Source organism: Cnephaeus nilssonii (genome assembly GCF_951640355.1).
Source record: "Cnephaeus nilssonii genome assembly, chromosome: 2".
NCBI classification, from domain to species: Eukaryota; Metazoa; Chordata; class Mammalia; order Chiroptera; family Vespertilionidae; genus Cnephaeus; species Cnephaeus nilssonii.
In genome coordinates, this window is record NC_137073.1 from 13,435,993 (window position 1) to 13,456,068 (window position 20,076).

General features: G+C 59.7%; 1 protein-coding gene across 1 annotated transcript; it reads left to right on the forward strand.

The window, feature by feature from the left end:
* Positions 1 to 16,806: 16,806 nt before the first annotated feature.
* SSTR5 (somatostatin receptor 5) lies at positions 16,807 to 17,904 on the forward strand (the record flags this gene model as incomplete). The annotated part of the gene is made up of 1 exon (XM_079795593.1): positions 16,807 to 17,904. The coding sequence occupies one exon, from the start codon at positions 16,807 to 16,809 to the stop codon at positions 17,902 to 17,904; it is 1,098 nt and encodes a 365-aa protein (XP_079651719.1).
* Positions 17,905 to 20,076: the final 2,172 nt, after the last annotated feature.

Sequence of the window (20,076 nt, forward strand, 5' to 3'; positions counted from 1 at the left end):
ACTGGAACCCCGGAGGCGGGGGTGGGGGGGTGGGGGGGTGGGGGGGTGGGGGGGCGGCATGCTGGGGCTCTTGCCACCGATCCCCAAGAGATTGGCTCACCCACAGGGGGCTGTGGGGCAGGGAGGGGGGCTGTGGGAGCACTGGGGAAGGACTGTCCAACTAAGGGGCCCCCAGGGACCCCAGCATAGACTTCAGGAGGTCTGAGAGGGGACAGACTTGGGCCTGGGGGCAGGCCTAGAGCAGGGCTTTCTGGGAAACTTCTGGGGGAGTGGGCAGGTGGGACAGTAATTGTGACCATGTTGCCCATGAGACACTGAGGCTCAGAGAGGTTGAGTGACCAGCTGAGGCCACACAGCCGGAGCTGCTGGGAACCCAGTCCTTGCCAGGCCATGGGCAGGGCCATGAGAGGGACTGTGGGAGACTGAGCTTTGGTCATGGTCGTGGGGCCCTGCGAGGGACTGTGGGGGACTGGGCTGCGGGCAGAACTGTGGGAGGGGCTGTGGGCAGACTGTAGGGGCCACAGGTGCCCTTGGCCTCATTCTCCTAACCCTGCCAATCACCTCATTCAGGAAGGACTGTGGCAGGGGCAGCGGTGGCTCATCAGTGCCCACTCAGCCCCCAGGCCCCGCCCCTCTGCTCCGCAGTGACCATGGTGACCAGCAGATGTCGCCAGAGACCGGCAGGGGAGATCACCCACTGTGTCTGATTTCAACCCCTCCCTGGTGTGTCCCCAGGGCCTGGCGGGGAGAGATGTGGTGGAGGGAAGGTGGAGAGAAGGGGTGAGAGCGGGAGGGACAAGCCCTGTCTAGGGGCCCTGTGGGGCAGGGCTCAGATCCTGGCTCCGGCATCCCCTGATTGTGCAGGGGTGTCAGTTCCCCTCCAGGAGGGTAGAGTAGGGGGGCTGACTCCTCCCAAAAGCCCAGGGGGAGGAAGTGGGTCCTGAGCATCCTGTTGCCTTTCCTTCTGCTGTCCCTGCCTCACGAGCTGCCATTCACTGCCAGGGAGGGGTCCAGGCGGGGAGGGAAGTGTTGGGAGGAAGGGGAGAGCTGGGAGGTCACCCACAGCCTGGCGTCCAGGACAGATGGAGGGGACAGGGAGGGGACATAGAGGTCCCAGGAGAGGACCTTCCATGGGGGACCGGTGCAGAGGAGGGGCAAGGGGATGTGCAGGCATTACACCCGCCAATCCAATTGAGTGAGGGGTTGGGAGGAGAAGTGGATGGGGGATAGAGGGTCCTTTGACCCCCTATGTCTGTATCCCCTTTTCTCCCCCCTTTCCTCATCATCTCGGCTCCGATCAGGCCCGCCTCACTTCCCTTCCAGCTGCGTGGAGAGCCTCTAATTTGTCCTCGGCTAAATGCCTGAATTTGTCTTTGTAGCTAATTATCACAATGTCAACCTGTTGCTCTGCGGATCCATAAGAAGCACAGGCTGGGCCTCAGGTTCTAGGCGGCTCTGAACATCCCCTACTGAGCTTGAGCCCCTCAGCTCTACATCGGGGACTACCTACTCCCCTGACTGCCTGGGGTGAAGGGAAGGGGCTTGTGGGCAAAAGGGACCACATGCTGACCTGACAAGCTTAGGGGAGGCCTGCATGACGGTCTTGCAAACTCAGAGACTGACAGTAACCACAAAGGATGGTCTGAAATGAAACTTTCACTAAAAGCAGTGATGGTGGGTAGTTACACCCTAGGCCGGTATCTTCACGGACAAGGTCAACCTTTACCTTAACTGAGCCTACCTGTCTTTTTGCATCTATGATAACATACCCTTGAAGTGTCTGGGTAACTTGTAACTTCTCTTTTTCTGTACCCCTTGGGGCACAACCTACTGTGCTGGGAGCCAGGACAGACACCACAAATTCCTTCATTATCATGTAAATTGTTCCTGTACCCACCTAAGTGTGTGTCCATCATTTCACTTTTTACCCTATCCCAGGGGTTTCCCCGCTTTGCTTTCTCCCTTCTCTCTAGTCTATCACCAATGGATTTCATGTAACCCACCTACATCCCTTTCCTTTGACTGCAATGTATAAATACAGAGGTAACCGCCATTCTCCGGAGCATTATCTCAATTCACTGAGGTTCTGCTTCCTGGCATATGTCGACAGTTTGTGAGTTTATTCTTTACAGGTTTCAATGTTTTTTTACGTTAACAGGCTCAAGGCTGAAACCCCAAGAGAGGGAGCTGCTGACTCTGAACGCACCCCTCTTCCCTCTTTGTCCAGGGAGGGGCAGCAGACAAAGTCCTGGTGGCAGCTGCTCATTCTCACTGCCAGGGGCTTGGGGTGAGGGGTGACTTGGCCTGGGGACATTGATGGCTACTTCTCAGCAGCCAGGAACCCCTCCCAAAGCCTGACCAACTGAGAGGGGAGGGCTCCAAATCTGAGGAAGGTTGGGGGTAGGGGGCGGGGGGCAGGGGGCGCAGGAGGGCTAGGGTTCCAGGCCACCTCTGAGCCAAGCTCCCCTAATGAAGTTAGAGACAGTGGCTCTTAAATGCCGCCAGGAAGCTCCAGGCTCACAGAGCTGATGTGCAAATGAATTGTTTATCAGCGTCCAGGGACGCTGCCCAGCCACCCGCAGGAGCAACACAGAGATGACACCGGTCACTCTTGACCGCCAGCCCAAGGCCTGGCTCTTGCTGAGTGGACAAGAAAGCTGGCCTGGCACTTAGGGGTTACCCTTCTCTTGAGGGACCCTCAGAGAAGTCTCCCCAGGAGCCCAGCAGCTTGACAGGTGGGGTGGGTGGGCACAGCCCCACTCCTGGGCTCTCTCTCCACTGGGGGTTGGCTGGTACCACCCTCCTCCTTGTGTTCCAGGTGGTCCCTTCCAGGAGGGGTGGAGAGACCTGCCCTGAGCCCTGAGGAACTGCAGCCAGAGGCCCTGGGACTCAGAAGCTGGGGGGAAGGGGCTGAATCGCAGTCCCCAAATGATATGTCTAAGTCCTCACCCCAGTGACCATATTGGAAATAAGGTCTTGTAGATGCGATCAAGGTAAGTCATGGTCACACTGAAGCAGGGTGGGCCCCAATCCAATGACTGGTGTCCTGGCAACAAGGGGGAGACGGCTGTGGGACGACAGAGGCAGAGAGAATTCTGGGTGACACCGCTACAGGCCAGGCACCAGGAGAGAGGCGGGAAGGAGCCCCCCCGCCCCCCAGGCCCGCCCCATATTGATTTTGACTTCCAGCTTCCAGAACTGAGAATAGAGTCCCGTTGTTTTCAGCCCCAGTTTGTGGCCCTTCGTTACAGCAGCTGTGGGAACGTAACACAGGTGACTGTGAGCAGGTGTGCAGCCCCAGAGCCTCGGTTTCCCCATCTAGCCCCTTTGCCACAGGGGTGACTGAGATTCAGGAAGGCACTCGGGGCCAGAGCCCCACCAGGTGCCTTTCAGTCTTCGCTGTGGCCCGTGGGGAAGCCTGGTTTCAACCTGGTGCTTCTCCTCCCACTCCAGCCACCGAGGCATCACAGGGCAGCTGGGCCCTCTGCCCACTGGCCGTCATCGCTGGGGCCTCCGATCACCACTCGGGTGCTCATTGAATTTGGCAAGACATTAGTCGCCTTTAAGAGGCTGTGGCCTCCATGTGTGGAGCTAACCGGTGACTCAGTGACTCGGACAGGCTGGGCACAAAGCTGGTTCCACTGTCACCTGGAATTGCTGGCTGCAGGGCGTGTACCCATCAGCCAGGCATTCTCCTGCAGCCCATCCCTCCCCGGGCCTGACCCCAGGTCACCTGCCGCGGTGGGATATGTTTGTGGCCTCTGTGAGGTCCCTGGGTCCCTGCAATGTGGATATCACTATTTGGCAAGAAGCCTCTTTTGTCTAAGTTGGCATAAAGGTGTGTTACTGGCCAGCTGCTATGTGGCTGCTTTGTGGGGCTACTTTGAAGAACTCTCCTGTGTGATGGCTCCTTGTTGGCAATGGCTACGTGGTCTGCAATAAAATCTCTCCTATATGCCTACGACTGCCCCTAGCAGAGTAGCTGTGCTCTAACAGTCATACCTGCTCCAGACACTGAGAGGGATGGTCACTCCTGGTCCAGTGTCTCCTTCCAAGATAATGCGGGCTGTGGTTGAGGTTGAGGACACAGTGCAGGGAGAAAGGTACCCACAGGTGGCACCAGGCCATCTGTGGCTAGTGTCCCCTGGCACCAGGCCCACCCTGGATGGAGTCTGTTAGCTGAGTTAACTGGGCAGGGGCAGTTGGCGCATTAAAGGGGTGTGTGCATCCTGCGTTGGGGCTAAATCCTCTGCCTGTTTGTTTGTCTTGGTTTGCAAGGAACGCTAGCTCTGTACAGCACGTCAAGAGCCTGCAGGTACCGGGCAGTGCCCAGCTGGGAGACGTGTCTACGCTTTCTCTCTGTCTTCTGTGCAAGTCTCCCGCTCCGGGACCTTCTCCCTCCTCACTCTCATCTTCCTCTGGACTAACTGGCTACGCAGTCTGTGGGCCCTGTGCGAGGTGAGAACGCAGGGCCCTTGTTCAAAAATCAGGGCAAAGGTGCCACCAGCGGTCCCAACACGGAAAGTGTTTTCCTTCCTCCTGCTGTCTCCCCCAGGCGGCAGTGTTTTCATTTGGTTATTTAATGTTGTTCTCCGTAAAGAAAAAGGAAAGATTTAAGGTATGAGCATGCATTTCCTCATTTATCTCCGTATTGTATGACGTCAGTTGTAAGTACAACCGAAAGAGCATTTCACTCATCAGTAAAATCGCCCAAATTGCACAATTTGTGCTTCATGGGAGTAGATACACATGTATTTTGTTACCAGATTAGCGAAAACATGGCACAGACCTAGCGCAGCTGTTCTGATTTCACTCCATTTGCACGCCCTTCAGCTCGAGGCCTCGGCGGGTGAGGAAGGACTGGGTGGCCGGGCACGGCGGTGCGTCATCATTTCAGTGTGATTGGCTCCCACAGGAAGCAACACGAGAAAGAAAGGATGTGACGGGTCCCCGGCCACGTGTGTTTCTGAGGACACCCCTGCCTTCTTCCTGCACGTCTGGTTCTGACAGAGATGGTGGCCGCTGGCTGTCAGCTGCCCTCCCTCCCTGCCTCTTTACTCCGCTGTAGACATAACACCCTCACCTGCGTACTGGGTTGAAAAGTGTCTGCCCCCCGAATTCATGTCCACTTGGAAACTCAGAATGTGATCTTATTTGAAAATAGGGCCTTTGCTGATGTAATTAAGGATCTCAAGATAAAACCATCCTGGGTCTTAGGGGGGCCCTATGTCCAATGACTGGCGTCCTTATAAGAGGAGAAGCGGTCACAGAGAGACACACGGACACACAGAGACACACGGACACACAGAGGAGATGGCTGCGTGAAGAGGGAGGCAGAGGTGAATGATGTGGCTCCAGCTAGGGGTGCCCCAATACCGGAAACCGGAAGGCCAGGAACTGGTTCTCCTTTAGGCCTCGGAGGGCGCGAGGCCCTGCCAACACTTGATCTCGGACTTCTGGCCTCCAGACTGCGAGAGACCGCATCCCTGCTGTGCTAAGGCCCCATTTGTGGTCCTTTGTTATGGCAGCCTCGGTGCCTTAGAGCTTCTTGATCTTGAACTCCGTGCCTGCGGGACCCACCAGAGCTGTGTGCTCAGGGCTGTGCTCGCCGATGCTGCATGCTCATGGGTGTGGCGGGCACGCATGTCGCACACATCACCCCTGCTCCCACCCGTTCACCACTGTGCCATCAAACTCACTTACAAAACACTGGTACAAAGGTCAAATGATTAGAAATATTGAATGGCCACAGCAGAGCATTCAACCAAGCCAGGTGCCAGGGGTGACTACAGGGTTGCATGCTGGATAGGAAAACTCTCTTTTGCAACATGCTGCTCTCCGCACACTCCGTGCTTCACTTCAGACACCAGGGGTAGCTACACGTCAAGCAATTCTCAGGCACCAGCTGGGAGCCCTACAGCTTCACCTGACACTATCTCCCTGGGGATGGCTGGATCCAGCAGGGTAAGGCTCGGTCCCTGAGACGGCTTGTACAAGAAGCACCTTCAGGGCCAGCTGCCATCCAGGGGGTTCCCTGTGCTCTGACCAACCAGCTATGGACCCGCTTGAGTACCGAGAGGGTGTTTACCCAGAGCTGTATAGCCAGGGGTCAGCCAGTTAACACACCTGCTAGAGATTGAAGTCGGGCTGGGAGGGGGAGGCGTTAGCTGGAAGAAGGGCCGATGCAGTAGTGATTCTCACGGAGCGGGGCCCTGTGTGGTGGGCTTGGGGAGCACCAGCTAGCTTCCTCTGACGGGCCCTGGGTTGGAAATGGGGGGACACAGATAGCTGCTGTCACCGAACAAGTCCTGACTGTTCTGGGCAGAGGCTGTGGTCTGGCTTCCTGGGCGGGTTGCTGCACGGTGTGGGTCAGAGCCCCCTTGTCCTGTGGCTGGCACTGTTCATGTGTATATCCCCTCTCTTACCCCCAACAGGCCGCCCCCAGGCCCTGGGAGAATGGACCTGCCGACCAGCTTCTCCCCGTACCTGGAGCGCCCTGCCCAGCCATCTCCTCTGAGCATGTTCTGTCCCTGCCCCGGGGGTTCAGGGCGATGAAGGTGGACAGCACTCAAACCCACCAACCCAGGCGCTCGCGGACCCACGCTGGCTGCACTGGTCGGGGAGCCACAGCTCTGTCTGGCCACAGCTGATGTTCTGGAGCCCCCTCCTGGACTCTTCCCCAGAGGCCCTGGGACACAGCATCCCCAAACGGGGTGTCGGCCCTCTCCATGTCACAACACTGCTTTTTCTTTGTCGCCTGGGCTTCAAACCTTGGGGTACACCCCTCCACCTTCCTCTACCCCCTTGGCCAGAGGAAGCCCATGGGCTTTGGCATTGGGCAGGGTTGGATGCCATCTCTGCCCCCTGCTCCCAGTGCCCGCAGGAGGAAGGACAATCACTGTTCCTGTCTGTGTGCCCAGGAGGGCAGCGCTTGCAGTTGTTCCTGAAGCCCCAGCCCTTGGAATAGCTCAGGCTCAGGGCAGGCACTTGGCAGGTCTCTGCGTGGATCAATGATCCTGTTTGCCAACGGGACAGCAATAGCCCCACTTCGTGTCACGGCTGAATGTGGAAGCTCGCCGCCTTCCTCTTCCCTCCTGTGTCCTGTTTTCCCACCTGATGCTGAGTCAGTGCCGATGCCTGTCCTGATGCCACACAGCCCAAGTGCTCTGCCTGAGGGCCAGAGTCTCACACGGAGGGGGGCGGGGTGGCCCTGGCCGAATTGCCTTCCCTACTCTCAGAGCAAGTTCCTTCCTCTGCTCGCTGTACTAACTGTTGGGAACTCAGTTCCTTCATCCTCTGCTCGACTACGCCAACTGTAGGGTCCGAGTCCCTCTGCCAGGGGCTGGACCTTCTTGGACCCCGGGTATTTGACAAAGAAGCCACGAGAAGTCGTGGGTGTATAAGAGAATCTTTACTGTAGGAGCCAGTGGCCAAGTAGCCATTGCTAACAAGGAGCCACTGGACAAAACAGTTCTTCAAAGCAAAGTCCCATATAGCAGGTAGCCGCACACCGGCTAGGTAACAATACATCTTTCCTACAAAGCAGTAGCCTCCTACATGGGAGCTAGTTATATGGGAGCCATCCTTAGAGCCACGGCCTCACCAAGCAGCCACGCCAGCCATCATCTGAGCTAGCTATTTGCTGGTTAGTACCATGCTTCAAACTACTTAGACCAAAGAGGGTTCCTTCCAAATAGTGGCCTTGGTCTTTTGGGTTATAGAAGGGCACGCTTGCTCAGTGCATAGATTGCTGAATCCTTGCAGTGAGTACAGCATCTTAGCCTTGAACACCCTGATTAAGATTCCCATGCTCAGAGTGGCCTTGGACATCCAGCGTACTATAGACAGGGCCCCCCCACCTACCCTGCCCAGGCTGAGCCCAAAGGTCCTGGAAACAGTGGCCTGAGGGCCACGCGTAGCCTGTGGGGAGGTGGGGAAGATCAGTTCTGTTTTATGGGGGGAGGGCTGCAAAGTCACCTAGAAGGCTCTCCCAGGGCAATCCAGGCCCTGCCAGAGCAGAGGCCAGGCCTGGGCTCCCAGGAACTCTCCTTCTAGGATGAGCCTGGTCCCAGTTGGGCTGCACAGCCACACCCAGGACACCCCAGCCCCCCTAGGACAGGACAGCCGTGCCTGTCCCTGCCCCACTCCTGCAGTGCTCCTCCATTCGAGGACAGCAGGGTGCCCTGAGCAGGTCCCAGGCTGCGGTCCAGAGACTCAGATTCAGCCCACCTTTGCTCTGTGCCCAGCCCAGCTCCTGCCCTCTCTGAGCCCCAGTTTCCCCATTTTCAAATGAAGATCTAGGACTTGCCTCTCCCATTCCCAGGCTGCACCCCCACCTGGTGTCTGGCCTCTCCCTCTTCCTTCACAAGCCCCATGTCTGATGCCACAGGCTCTCTACCTGGGGGTTGGCCACTGGGCTCCAGCTTCTAGACATTCTGGAGTGCCCAGGAGGGACGCACCTGAAAGTGCACACCTGAGAGGCCCTGAGCCAATCAGAGTGTCCCTGGGTGGTACATACACAACCTGCCAGTGAGGGAAGAGCTGTTTTTTTGGGGGGAGGTAGGTGGGGGTCTCAGCAATGGAGGTGGTGGTGCTGGATGCCAAGTCTCCAGGGTACAGTCCATTCAAATTCCTCCTTCTTCCCTTCTTCCCTGTCCTCCCAGCTGAGCCAGACTTTAGCAGGGGCTGGCCTCTGGTCCCGCCTCCATCCCTGGTCCTGGATGGAGCCTGGCCCAGTGCCCAGTGAGCCCCATGAGTGAAGGCCTCCCAGCACCCACCTCCCATGCTGAGGGCTGGGCAGCCTGGGAAGCTGCATGTGAATGCGCCTCCATTTTAAGGAGGTGCTCACTCAAGCCTTAAGACCAGGGCCAGCAGGGCCAGCCCGTCTCCCCCAGACCCTCAGGAGCTCAGGCACCTGCAGAAGGCCCTTGCCTCCCCTGAGCCCACAGTGAAATCTGCAAGGTGGAGGGGGCAGACGCTTGCTCACCAGCATGCACACCTTCTGCAGCCAGGACAGACATTGCCAAGGGATGTGGTCTGGGAGCAGCGGGCGGCCAAGGGACAGACAACCCACGCGGGGTAGCCCGAGGAGCTTCCTGGAGAGAGGGGCATGCAGACGGACAGGTGACTGAAATGGGGAAAGGGAGAGGGGGTACACCAGGCAGGGGCACAGCCAGGGCAAAGGTGAGAGGCAGCATGCCCATCGGCGGAGGGGAGGGAGGCCAGCTTGGCCAGAGGACAGAGAGTGCCTCGCAGCCGACAGGGCCCGCCCAGCTTGGGGACCCTGGGGACACAGACAGGGGGCCTCTGGGTGTTTCCAGGTAAACTGGAGTCTGCCTCCGTCGCTTTTGAATAATCACAGGAGCCTCAGCAGCATGGCTGAGCCTGGCATGGGTGGTTGTGAGAGGGGCAGACGTGTGTCCAGCAGGCTCTGGCCTCAGCCTCTGGAAACGGGGGACCACAGGCCAGGGAAGAGTTCACAGCTAGGGTGGGGGTCCCCATGCGAGGGGGTCCAGGGATCGTCCCTGGGGAGTCCATCAGGCCACTGTCCTGTTGCCATGGCTCCTGGCTGCCACTAATCCTTGCCCTCCTCACCGCCAGCGCTGGTGTGACCTCTGCGGTGTCCCCAGGCTTCACCTCCCTTGGGCCTCCTGGGGCTCAGACTCGGGGCTGAGAGGGGAGGGGGCTCTCGCCAGAGGCATGGGCAACAGGGGGAGGTGGCCTCAGAATGACCAGGCCACCTCTAAGCACCTTCCTTTCTTTGCCAAGGAGGGCCTGGGTGAGACCACTTTGGTGTTAGGGTGTTGGGGTGCCCCGGCCTGATCCTGGGCTGCGACTGGGTCAAGCACCCACCCACCCACAGGGCCTTGTCAAGACACGGCCTATGGACAAGACAGCCTATGCCTGCCCCCTCCTCACCCCTGCAATGCTCCTCCCTTCAAGGGACAGCATGGGGCGCCGACTCTCATACAGGACTTGGCACCCCCAGGATGCTGGGATCACAGGAGCTGCTCAGGGAGCCCCAGAACTTGATGGGGGCCGCTGGATCCAGAGGGCGGGAACGGGGCCAGCACAGCCCCTGGCTCAGGTGTGCACACCAGGCGTCCCCGCCCACCCCCTGCCTGGGCAGCCACATGGCCAGCTCACTTGCCTGCCTTGCCAAGGGTCTGGGGTGCGATTTGGGAGGTGACCCCAGGAAGCAGGAGAGAGGAGTGGGGAGTATGAGACAGGACAGGGTGTGGAATAGTGCACAGCTTAATCCACCAGGTGTGCTGCCTCCCAGAATCAGCCCCCAGAAAAATGGGCCTGGGCATTCATACTGGCTCCTGTCCCCCACTGCATCCTGACGAACCCATGGAGGGAGCAGACCCTGCATCGAGCAAGATGGCCGAGGAGCCAGAGCGCACGGGACACTGCCCACAGGTGGACCACCAGGCGACCTGAGAGCTTCCCCAGGCTCCCCGCTCCCCGACCTGGACACACTGAGCTCTGTGCACGTGGAGGACAGAGCTGACCACTCAGGCCAGACGGTCTCCTCAGGACACAAGTCCAGTGGTACCCAGTGTGCTCAGACCCCCAAGGCCCTCCCTCAGTTCAAGGTCAGGTCACCCCTTGCCTGGCCTGGCTCTGCCATTTCTGCCCCTTTCCCACGGCCTGCCCCATGCCCCCCTCCACAGCCCCATGAGCACGCCAAGCTCATTCCTGCCGCAGGGACTTTGCGTCTGTTAGTCCCTCCGCTGCGTCTTCCTTACCCGGCCGCCCTCAGTGCAGTCAGGCCCCGCTAAGGGGCTATGCCTGGCCTCTCTGTCCCCACGGCGCTCTCTTTCTCAATATGCTCTCACCACACGGTCTTTAGGACAATCTAGAAGTACCTCCGTTAAAACGTTTTGGTTTGCCCTGGCCCGTGTGGTTCAGTGGTAGAGCGTCGGCCCACAAACCGAAGGGTCACGGGTTTGATTCTCAGTCAAGGGCACATACCTGGGTTGGGGTTTCATTCCGGGCCCCAGTGTGCTGGAGACAACCAATCTCTCTCTCTCTCTCTCTCTCTCTCTCTCTCTCTCTCTCTCTCTCTCTCCCCTCTCCCTCTCTTCCATTCCTCCCTTCCACTCTCTAAAAAAATCAATGGGGAAAATTATCCTCGGGTAAGGATTAACAACAACAACAAATTACTTTGGGTTTATCACCTTCTCTGCCACTCCGGGAGCTCCTGGGACAGGCCTGTCCGTTTAGCCCCCGGCAGTGTCTGCACATCCAGCCCAGGCTGGGCGCCTGGGAACGCCAGCCACTGTGTGTCTCCCACCTACACACATCCAGAGGGCTTGTGTGAATCAGCTGGGTGTGTGACAGGCCACATACGTGTGCACACGCAGACCGCCTTCCCAGTTGGGAAGGACATGCAGCCTGGCCCTTGCTTGCTACCCTCATCCCACATGGCTGCCCGACAGGCACCGGGACTGTAGGATAAACATGCGAAGGCTTGAAGAAGGACCATGGACAGATGGACAGACAGAGAGGGACAGATGTACCGGGCTTGGTGTTGCAGGGAGCTTAGTGCCTGCCCCCAGCCCCCAGCCCATCCAGCACCAGCCCCGCGCCACCCCCACCCCCCCACCAACCTGCCTGCTTGCTGGCCCCGCCCACCCTGCCTCCCGCTGGCGCCCCAAGCCCTGACCGCGCAGCAGCAGGCGCTGGGCTCCACCGGCCAGAGGGCGCCCTGCCGGTGAGTGCCATGCCCCTGCCCCTCCTCCGGCCCTCCACCTGCCCCTCCCACATCCCCATCCTGGGGGGAGGGGGTCCCCGCACAGATCACTTATCCTCTCTGGGATCCCACCGCCCCCACCACCTGTGGCTCCCCCTGCCTCCCAGGCGCCCCCTGTGCACCTCTGAGGTTCACTTACCTTTGCCTGGAGCCTCTCCCCTTCTTCCCAGTCTCAGCCGCTCCACCCCCACCCACTCCCTCACTCCGCACACCCTCGCCATCTGCTGGCCTGGGACCTCGTGTGCCAGGGTCGGGGTAGAGGGCCCCAGGGGGGTTGCCCACCGAGCCTCTCCCTGCCCGATCTCACCGCAGTGGGCTCACCCTGGGGCTGGCGGGGGGTGGGCGGTTCGTGCAAGGCTGTGGCTGGGGGTGGGTGGGGAGAGCAGAACACAGAGGGAGCAGGAGCCAACGCGTGCGAGGGGGGCACTGGCGGCGGCGTTGGGGTCTGCCTTTCTGCGGAGAGGAGGCAGCGTCGTGGGGAGATGCAGACAGAGCAGGTGCTTCGCTCTGGGTGGGGTGGGGGAGGGGGTGCCGCCCCTGCCCGCTGGAAATGGAGCACCCACTCCTCCATGGCTTGGCACCTGTGCTCCGGAGCCCTCCTGCCCCCTCCCCAGCGGGAGCACAGGCCCTGGAAGTCCACCTGGGTGCTGCCTCCCCCCACCCCACCCCCAGGGACCAGGGGGCCCTCCCCTGCTCCTGGCTGGCCCACTGCCCTGGCCAGCCCTCCAGCCTGGGGCCCTCAGCAGGGGCAAGAGCCAGGAGCTTGCACTGCCCAAAGTTTGAGGCAGGTCTTGCTGCAGCTCAGACTCTTCTGAAAACAGGTTCCTGGGGCGGCCGGCCCCTTTGGGGAAGGACTGGGAGCCTCTTGGGCAGGGGGAGGTGGACAGCACCAATGACAATGACCCACCATTGGTTCCTGGTAAAGTAATGACCTAGATTTCCGGTCAAGTGTGCTGGAGCAGAAGGTAGTTCGGGAAACATCCCGCCGGGTGTGCAGACCCTGCCACGGGCTCCACCAGCAGGCCCCCTGTGGATGCTCCTGAGCGCCCCCACACCCTCCTCAGTCCCTCCCAGGAGGAAGGGATCTGGGCCCTGCCACAGGCTGCCTTAGGACAGATGGAGCATGTTGGGGGGAGGGCGGGAGTGCAGTGGCCACTGGCTGCCCTCCGGGGTGGGGGGCAGGCTGTCATCAGCTCGCCCTCTGCAAGATGGAGCAGAGGTTGAAAAGCTCCTCCTGGAGGAGGCGGGCCTGGGCTGGGGCCCTTCCGATGGTGCTGGGCCTCTCCTCTTAGCCTAGATGTCCCACATTTCCCTGCCTCATAGGTGGGTCTGCTACCTCCCAGGTAAGGTGTGAGCTTTCCACACCGCAGCCGCTCCCGTGGAGGATGTGGCTCACTATGTCAGGGGCCAGCCTGGGAAGGCTCTGCCCACCTCTCCAAGGAGCTCTGGGCAGGTAGGTTTCCTGACGTGGGGGAGGAGATGCTGGGCTGTTTGGGGCCGGCGAGTGGCAGCAATTACAGAGAGCCCGCTGTGTGCCAGCCACTGCAGGCAGCACTGTGCGCACCTGAGCGTGCTGAATCAGTTCAGCGGAATTGCATGGTATAGGAGTCGCCTATTACGGGGAGCCAGGGCTCAGAGAAGTGGCATGACTTACCCAGGATTGCTTGGGCAATGCGTGTGGGTACAATGGGGCAGGGGGTGGAGGGACCCCGGTTTGTTCCCGGTGCCACATGGGTGGGTTGGGCGGTCCCTTCCTGGTGGGAGCTCTGAGTCAGCCCCCAGCATTGGTTCGTGGTCAGTTCCACAGCCCCCCTCCCCCCATTGAATCCCCCACCCGCAGGGGAAGGGGCCCCAGAGACAGTTTTTCCAAGAGTGTGTAATTTCTGTGACTAAAATGGCAACGTCTGAATAATGGCTCTTGTGGAATTGTGTTCTAAGAGGCAGAATCAGTAATAGTGGCCTGATTTTGTTCTGCATGGCTCTTGAGTCTAACCCAGGAAGTGGGGTGTTTGGGAGGGTGGCGTGGGGTGGGGGGACTGGCAGTCTGCTCTGTCCACTTTGGGTTCTGGGCGGCCTGGGCACCTGGCAGCAGCCTCAGAGGAGCCCTGAGCAGCTGAGAGCTCCATGAAGACAAGGCGTGTATCTGATTTAGAATGAGAGGCACACTCAGCCACAGCAGTCCTGGAAACCCAGACCCTAGATACATTTGAGCCCCCCAACCCCCGACACGGTGAACAGAACACCTCGGGGGGCTCCTTCTCCCCACAGTGCCCGTTTGGTCCCATGTAGAATGGGCTCAAAGCCCCTTGGGTATTTCTTTTAAATGTGAGGAGGGGCCCCTCTGTGCCAGGCACGGGGAGCCAAGCTCAGCAGGCTGACTCCCCTCTTACAGGAGCGAGCCTGTAGGACCCTGAGTCTGAAGGACCCTCCTCCCAGGCGGACACACCTTGGAAGTGTGGGCTCTCCCAATCTGGCAACACCCTTCTGACAGGGCTCGGAGCACTGCCCCAGGGACCCCTTTGTCTTGAAATGCAAATATCATACTTTTGCCCTTTTTGAATAGAGTTTTTGTCACATGCTTCACACCAGGACACAACACACAGCAAGGGGTGCTTAGCACCAGGAGCAACAAATCCTGCAAAACGCAGAAAATGTCTCTCTCCCCTCCTGGTGAGGGATTCTCCCGCAGGCTCCGGTGGCTCCTGAGCTGCGGAGCCTTCCAGGTCCTCACGCCTCGCCTCGAGGGTTCCTCTTGCCTCCTTGTCGGCATTCTTCAGGACTTTCTCCTTACCCTCCATGCTCTGTAGGTCAACTCTGACCCTATGTTATACTTCCTTTATTCTGTTCCCGACAGGTTTGTGCTTTCGAGCAGGACTCTTGACTTTGGTCAGTTCCGCAGGGGCCCAGCCACCCTCTGGATGATGGGCTGTGCACTCCTCCCAGGGCTCAGGGCCCTCTGCCCTCTCCTCCTCCCTGCACCACGTCCTGAAGAACTCCCTCAGCTCCTCTTCCGATTCCCCGATTCTCTCTTCAACTGTATCCAGACTGGATACACTCCCCCCCCGCCCCCCCCCCCCCCGCCCCAAACAATGATTTTCCACACCCAAGAGTTGTCATTTTCAAAAACATACACTTGTTCATTTACTTCTTAAACAGAAGCCACATTTGTTTCACAATATTTTTATCCACGCCTTATTGGGGACCCTAAACATATTGAACATATTTTGGACATGATCATTAAGTCATAGCATTATTATTTCACCTGAAATGAGTCTGCTGGGCCATCTTCCCACTGTTGATTTTCTAGGTCATGCTTCCCAGCATCGATTAGCCAAGCGAACTTGGCAAAGCTCGTGTGCTGCCCATGAGAGAAGAGGGTTTCTTTCTGTCATTGTCAATGTTATTTATTCTGGGCTTTCCCTTCCCCCGCAACACTCGTCTATCAGATTTCAGTTGCCTCCCCAAACTCAGAACCAGCAGCTGCTGGGCGCATCCTCTGTGCTGAGGTGACTCGGGGGGCGCTGTGGGCTAGCTGAGCAAGGCTCTAGGGGACTGCTGGGCCTGAGTGGCCCTGGCTGGGTCATCATGGCCATTTCCAGCCCCTTTTGGGGTCTTATCGGGCCCCCGCTAACTCCCCATCCCTTGGGGACCCAAGACATCAGCTATACCTGTGTCCCCTTTCTCCTTTCCCTCTTGTCAATGGAGGTGTTTATTTCCTCATCATCACCATTTTTGTGAACTACCTTAAACACACAGAAAAATACAAAAACTCTATTACCAATACATGCGCGCTGATCACCTGGAGCGGCAGGTGTTCATGTTTCCCGTCGTTGCCTCGGCTCTTTTTCTACAAAACCCCGTCACACAGCTGAAGCCTTTCCTTCCACGCAGTCTCCCCGAATTGTCCCCTTTCACACTCTCTCTCCCTGTTCGCTCTCCCTGTCTCTCCTTTACACACATGTGCCTTGCGCGCCCACACATGCATTTCCTCCTGCCCTGCGGCACGAGCTATAATTAGCTGTAATTACTCTGTCCACTTTGTGTTCCCTATTTACAACGTGTGTGTGTGTGTGTGTGTGGGCGGGGGTCCGTTCTGCTTGTTCCAGCATGGCGGCCTCTGCCCGAGGCTGAAGAAATGCTGCCATTGCCGTGGAGGTGATGGGCCCACCACAGAGCACGTGGGTGTGTCCCTGGCGGCCGCGATGATAGCACATCGTACAGCGGTTTCTCGGGTCATTTCCTTCGCAGAGTGACATCCGTGCTGCAGCGAGTGGGCTGGCTGGCAGCTGTGGGGGCGGGAAACCAACTCCGCTTGGACCACTCGGCTGGGGCTCTGCCGCGGTGACACGGATGCCGCTTACCAGGGGACAGTGTTCCTGGGAGCCAGGTGGACACTGGCAAAGCCTCTGCAGCCTGAGGTCTGGCTTCTTGGCCACAGGCAAGGCCTGGCCCCCTCCTGATGGCTACAGGAGGTCACCCTGTGAGAGTTCGGCTTTGGGGTCACCCAGGAGAGCAGGGCCCGGCAGGCATGGCTGCACTTCCAGGGGCACCAGGTGGGTGTGAGGGGCTTGCCGTGCCCAGCGATGACTTGGCTGGCTAATTACTCCCTCTGCCCCCGAGGAGGGCCCCTGAAAGTCCCCGAGGAGGTGACACCTGCCATACTCAGTCCCTTACCTGTGAGGTGGGGTCGTGGTGCCGCGGGGAGAGGTGCTGGCCTCAGACTCCAGGAGCCAGCCAGGGAGGTGGGGGTGTCGGGGTGGTCAGGTCTCCGCGCGTCATTGCAGTCTCATCGGACGACACGTCGATGTCTCCGCTCACGGCAGCTGTCTCCCTGCTCCTTCCTCTCGGGCTTGTTTTCCAAACAATTTGCTTAATGTGATTCCCAGCCAAGTTGAACATGAGTAATCGTGTTTACCCTACGAGTGGGGTAATCCTGCGCCTCCTGGGGCAGGCGGGGCCCAGGGGAGGAAGGGCCTGGCTGTCCGATTAATTGCCCGCATCCTTCCTTCTGCTCCCGCAGAGAGGACAGTCCCCTGCCCTCGGTGGCCATGGAGCCGCTGTTCCCCACCTCCAGACCAGCCGGCTGGAATGCCTCAGCGGCCACCGGCGGCGGCGGCGGGGATAACGGGACGATGGCGGGGCCGGCATCCTCGCCGGGGGCCCGAGCGGTGGTGGTGCCGGTGCTCTACCTGCTGGTGTGCGTGGTGGGGCTGGGCGGCAACGCGCTGGTCATCTACGTGGTGCTGCGCCACGCCAAGATGAAGACCGTCACCAACATCTACATCCTCAACCTGGCGGTGGCCGACGTGCTCCTCATGCTGGGGCTGCCCTTCCTGGCCACGCAGAACGCCGTCTCCTACTGGCCCTTTGGCCCCGTGCTGTGCCGCCTGGTTATGACGCTGGACGGCATCAACCAGTTCACCAGCATCTTCTGCCTGACCATCATGAGCGTGGACCGCTACCTGGCCGTCGTCCACCCCATCCGCTCCACGCAGTGGCGCCGCCCACGGGTGGCCAAGCTGGCCAGCGCCGCGGTCTGGGCCTTCTCGCTGCTCATGTCTCTGCCCCTGGTGGTCTTCGCGGACATCCAGGAGGGCTGGGACACCTGCAACCTCAGCTGGCCGGAGCCCGTGGGCCTGTGGGGCGCCGTCTTCATCATCTACACGTCCGTCCTGGGCTTCTTCGGGCCACTGCTGGTCATCTGCCTGTGCTACCTGCTCATCGTGGTGAAGGTGAAGGCGTCTGGCGTGCGAGTGGGCTCCACGCGGCGGCGCTCGGAGCGCAAGGTGACACGCATGGTGGTGGTGGTGGTGCTGGTGTTCGTGGGCTGCTGGCTGCCCTTCTTCATCATCAACATCGTCAACCTGGCCATCGTCCTGCCTGAGGAGCCCGCCGCCGCGGGTGTCTACTTCTTCGTGGTCATCCTGTCCTACGCCAACAGCTGTGCCAACCCTGTGCTCTATGGCTTCCTCTCTGACAACTTCCGCCAGAGCTTCCGGAAGGTTCTGTGCTTCCGGAAGGGCTATGGCACCGAGGACGTGGATGCCACAGAGCCACGGCCCGACAAGAGCAGCCGGCTACAGGAGGCCACGCTGGCTGCATGCAGCTCAGAGGCCAACGGGCTCATGCAGACCAGTAGGTTGTGAGGGGTGCTGATGGGCCCCGCCCGGCAGCCCTTGCCCCGCCCGGTCTGGGTTTCCTGCTGGGCCAAGCCCTTCCCTGAGATTCGGGGACCTGCTGAGGTTGCTCCCCAGCAGCCCGAATACTCTCCGTGGTGTGAGGGCAGCTGTCTGGAATGAGGCTGTGGCTGGTCCTGCCGTGACAAGCTGCCACTCCACCCGTCTGTTCTTGTTGGGCAAGCTGGGGTTACGGGGCCTTAGGGGGTGGGTGGGAGAGGCCCAGGGGTTCCAGGCAATGGTCAGGGCATCTCGACCCTCTGGTCCTGCCCCAGCCTGTGTCAGCCTCCCAGGCCAGGGGAGTGGTCGTTAGTGTGAGAGGGTGACCACCCTCCAGCCTCCACCCTCTTGTCAGCCCAGTACCACCTGGTCAGCCACCTGGTCAGCGTCAAGTGCTACACCCTGAAATTAAAGACTCCGATGTGCTGGTTTCTGGCCTGCGCCCCCTGGCTCCCGGCACCTGGGAGCTGGTTGACTTTGGACATGGCAGGTGTGAAGAACAGAAGCTGCAAATGCCCCAGGGCAGTGGCAAGGGGTGATGGATGCCAGAGGAGACTCGGCAGCTGGCCCACCTCTGCTGCTGCACCTCCCTTCCTGCTACCCACAGTCCCCAGGGGGCAGCGAGGGGCGGAGCCATGGCTGCCATGGTGGGGTTGGGTGGGGAAGGCAGCACGTACAGAGGGAGAGGGAGGAGCCGAGGTTGGGGGTGGACTGTCAGCCCCAGGTTTCTGGGTTTGTGGGTGGGGTCACAGGTGTCCAGAGGGGCTCAGTGCAGGGGGCCTAGGTCACTGGGAGGGGCTGTCCCGGGAGGGGCCAGTGAGGACATGGAACCTATAGCTCTCTCTTCTGCTCACAGAGGGGCTTTGGGCTGGAGAGGGAGGGGGATGAAAGCAGAAGAGGAGAAATATCCAGACAGCAGTGCGGGGAGCGGCCTCTCAGTGCAAATAGCAGCCGGCCTAGAAAGGCTGTGTGGGTAGATGCAAATGCCAGCAAATGCCAGGCCCCTGAGGAATTCCGCATCCCCCAGACCAGAGTGGTCCCACCGACCCTCCAGAAATCCAGCAACTCCCCCTACTCCAGCCGGAAGGAAAAGGACCAGGGTACAGGGCTGACTCCACCAGCAGACCCCCTGCCTGGGACAGCCCTGGCCGGTGCCACCTCACCTGAGCTTCTGTCTGCCCAGAGCAGGAACCCAACCTCAGGAGTGCACAAGGGGAAGGGGGAGCTGTGCTGGGCAGGGAAAGGCCAGTCAGCACGGCTGGGCCTCGCCACCGACCCCGCTGATCCCAGACGGAGGCCAAACCCTGGAAACACGGCGGTGTAACGAGGGCGCTCGTGTTTGACAACCACTCTCCTGAATAAATTAGAGAATAAAGGTTTGACTCTTTCCCAAAGCAAATATTGTCCCCGGAGCCAAGAAGCCAATGCAAAGCAGAGCTCGTGGACAGGAGGAGGCAGGACCGGGGTGGGCGAACCCCAGCTAGAAATGATCAGTAGGCACTTAGATGATGCCATAGTGGAAGGTGCAAACACTAGGGATGAAAAGAATTGATGGGCCTTTGCCTTGGGCTGGGCAGGGGCAGCCCCTCGCACCTCCTGGGAGGGGCAGGATCTGAATTCGGCCTCTAAGGGTGGGGGTGGGGGTGAGCTCCTTCCGTGGTTGTTGGGTGTGGGCACCTGGCTGCCTTGAGGGACCCAGGCTGTCTCCACCACTCCTGGGCTCAGCTCCAAGGAGTGGGGGTGGCTCCTCCATGTGGGGTCCACAGAGGCTGGGATTGGAATCACTGGGAGCTGGTGGCCAAACCCACCATCACCCATTCTATGGACCAGCATTCCAGGGAGGGTTGGGTGGCTCAGGAGAAACTGAGGCCAGCCCTACCTGCTGTCCCCACCCCAGGATCAGGCCTCCCTGGGATCAAAATGACTTTGGGAGTGAGCAGATGGCTCGGAAATCTTGCCCAGATCAATTTCCCCCAATTGATTCAACTGCATGAGCTCCCTCCCCAAGGCCATGCCAGATGAGAGTACCATGTGGGGTGTACAGATGCCAGCAGCACCCTGATCTGTTCCTGCCTGAGAGGGGGGGTGAGTGTGTGCCTGTGTGTGTATGTGTGTGTGGTGCCTGGGGCCTGATGGACCCAG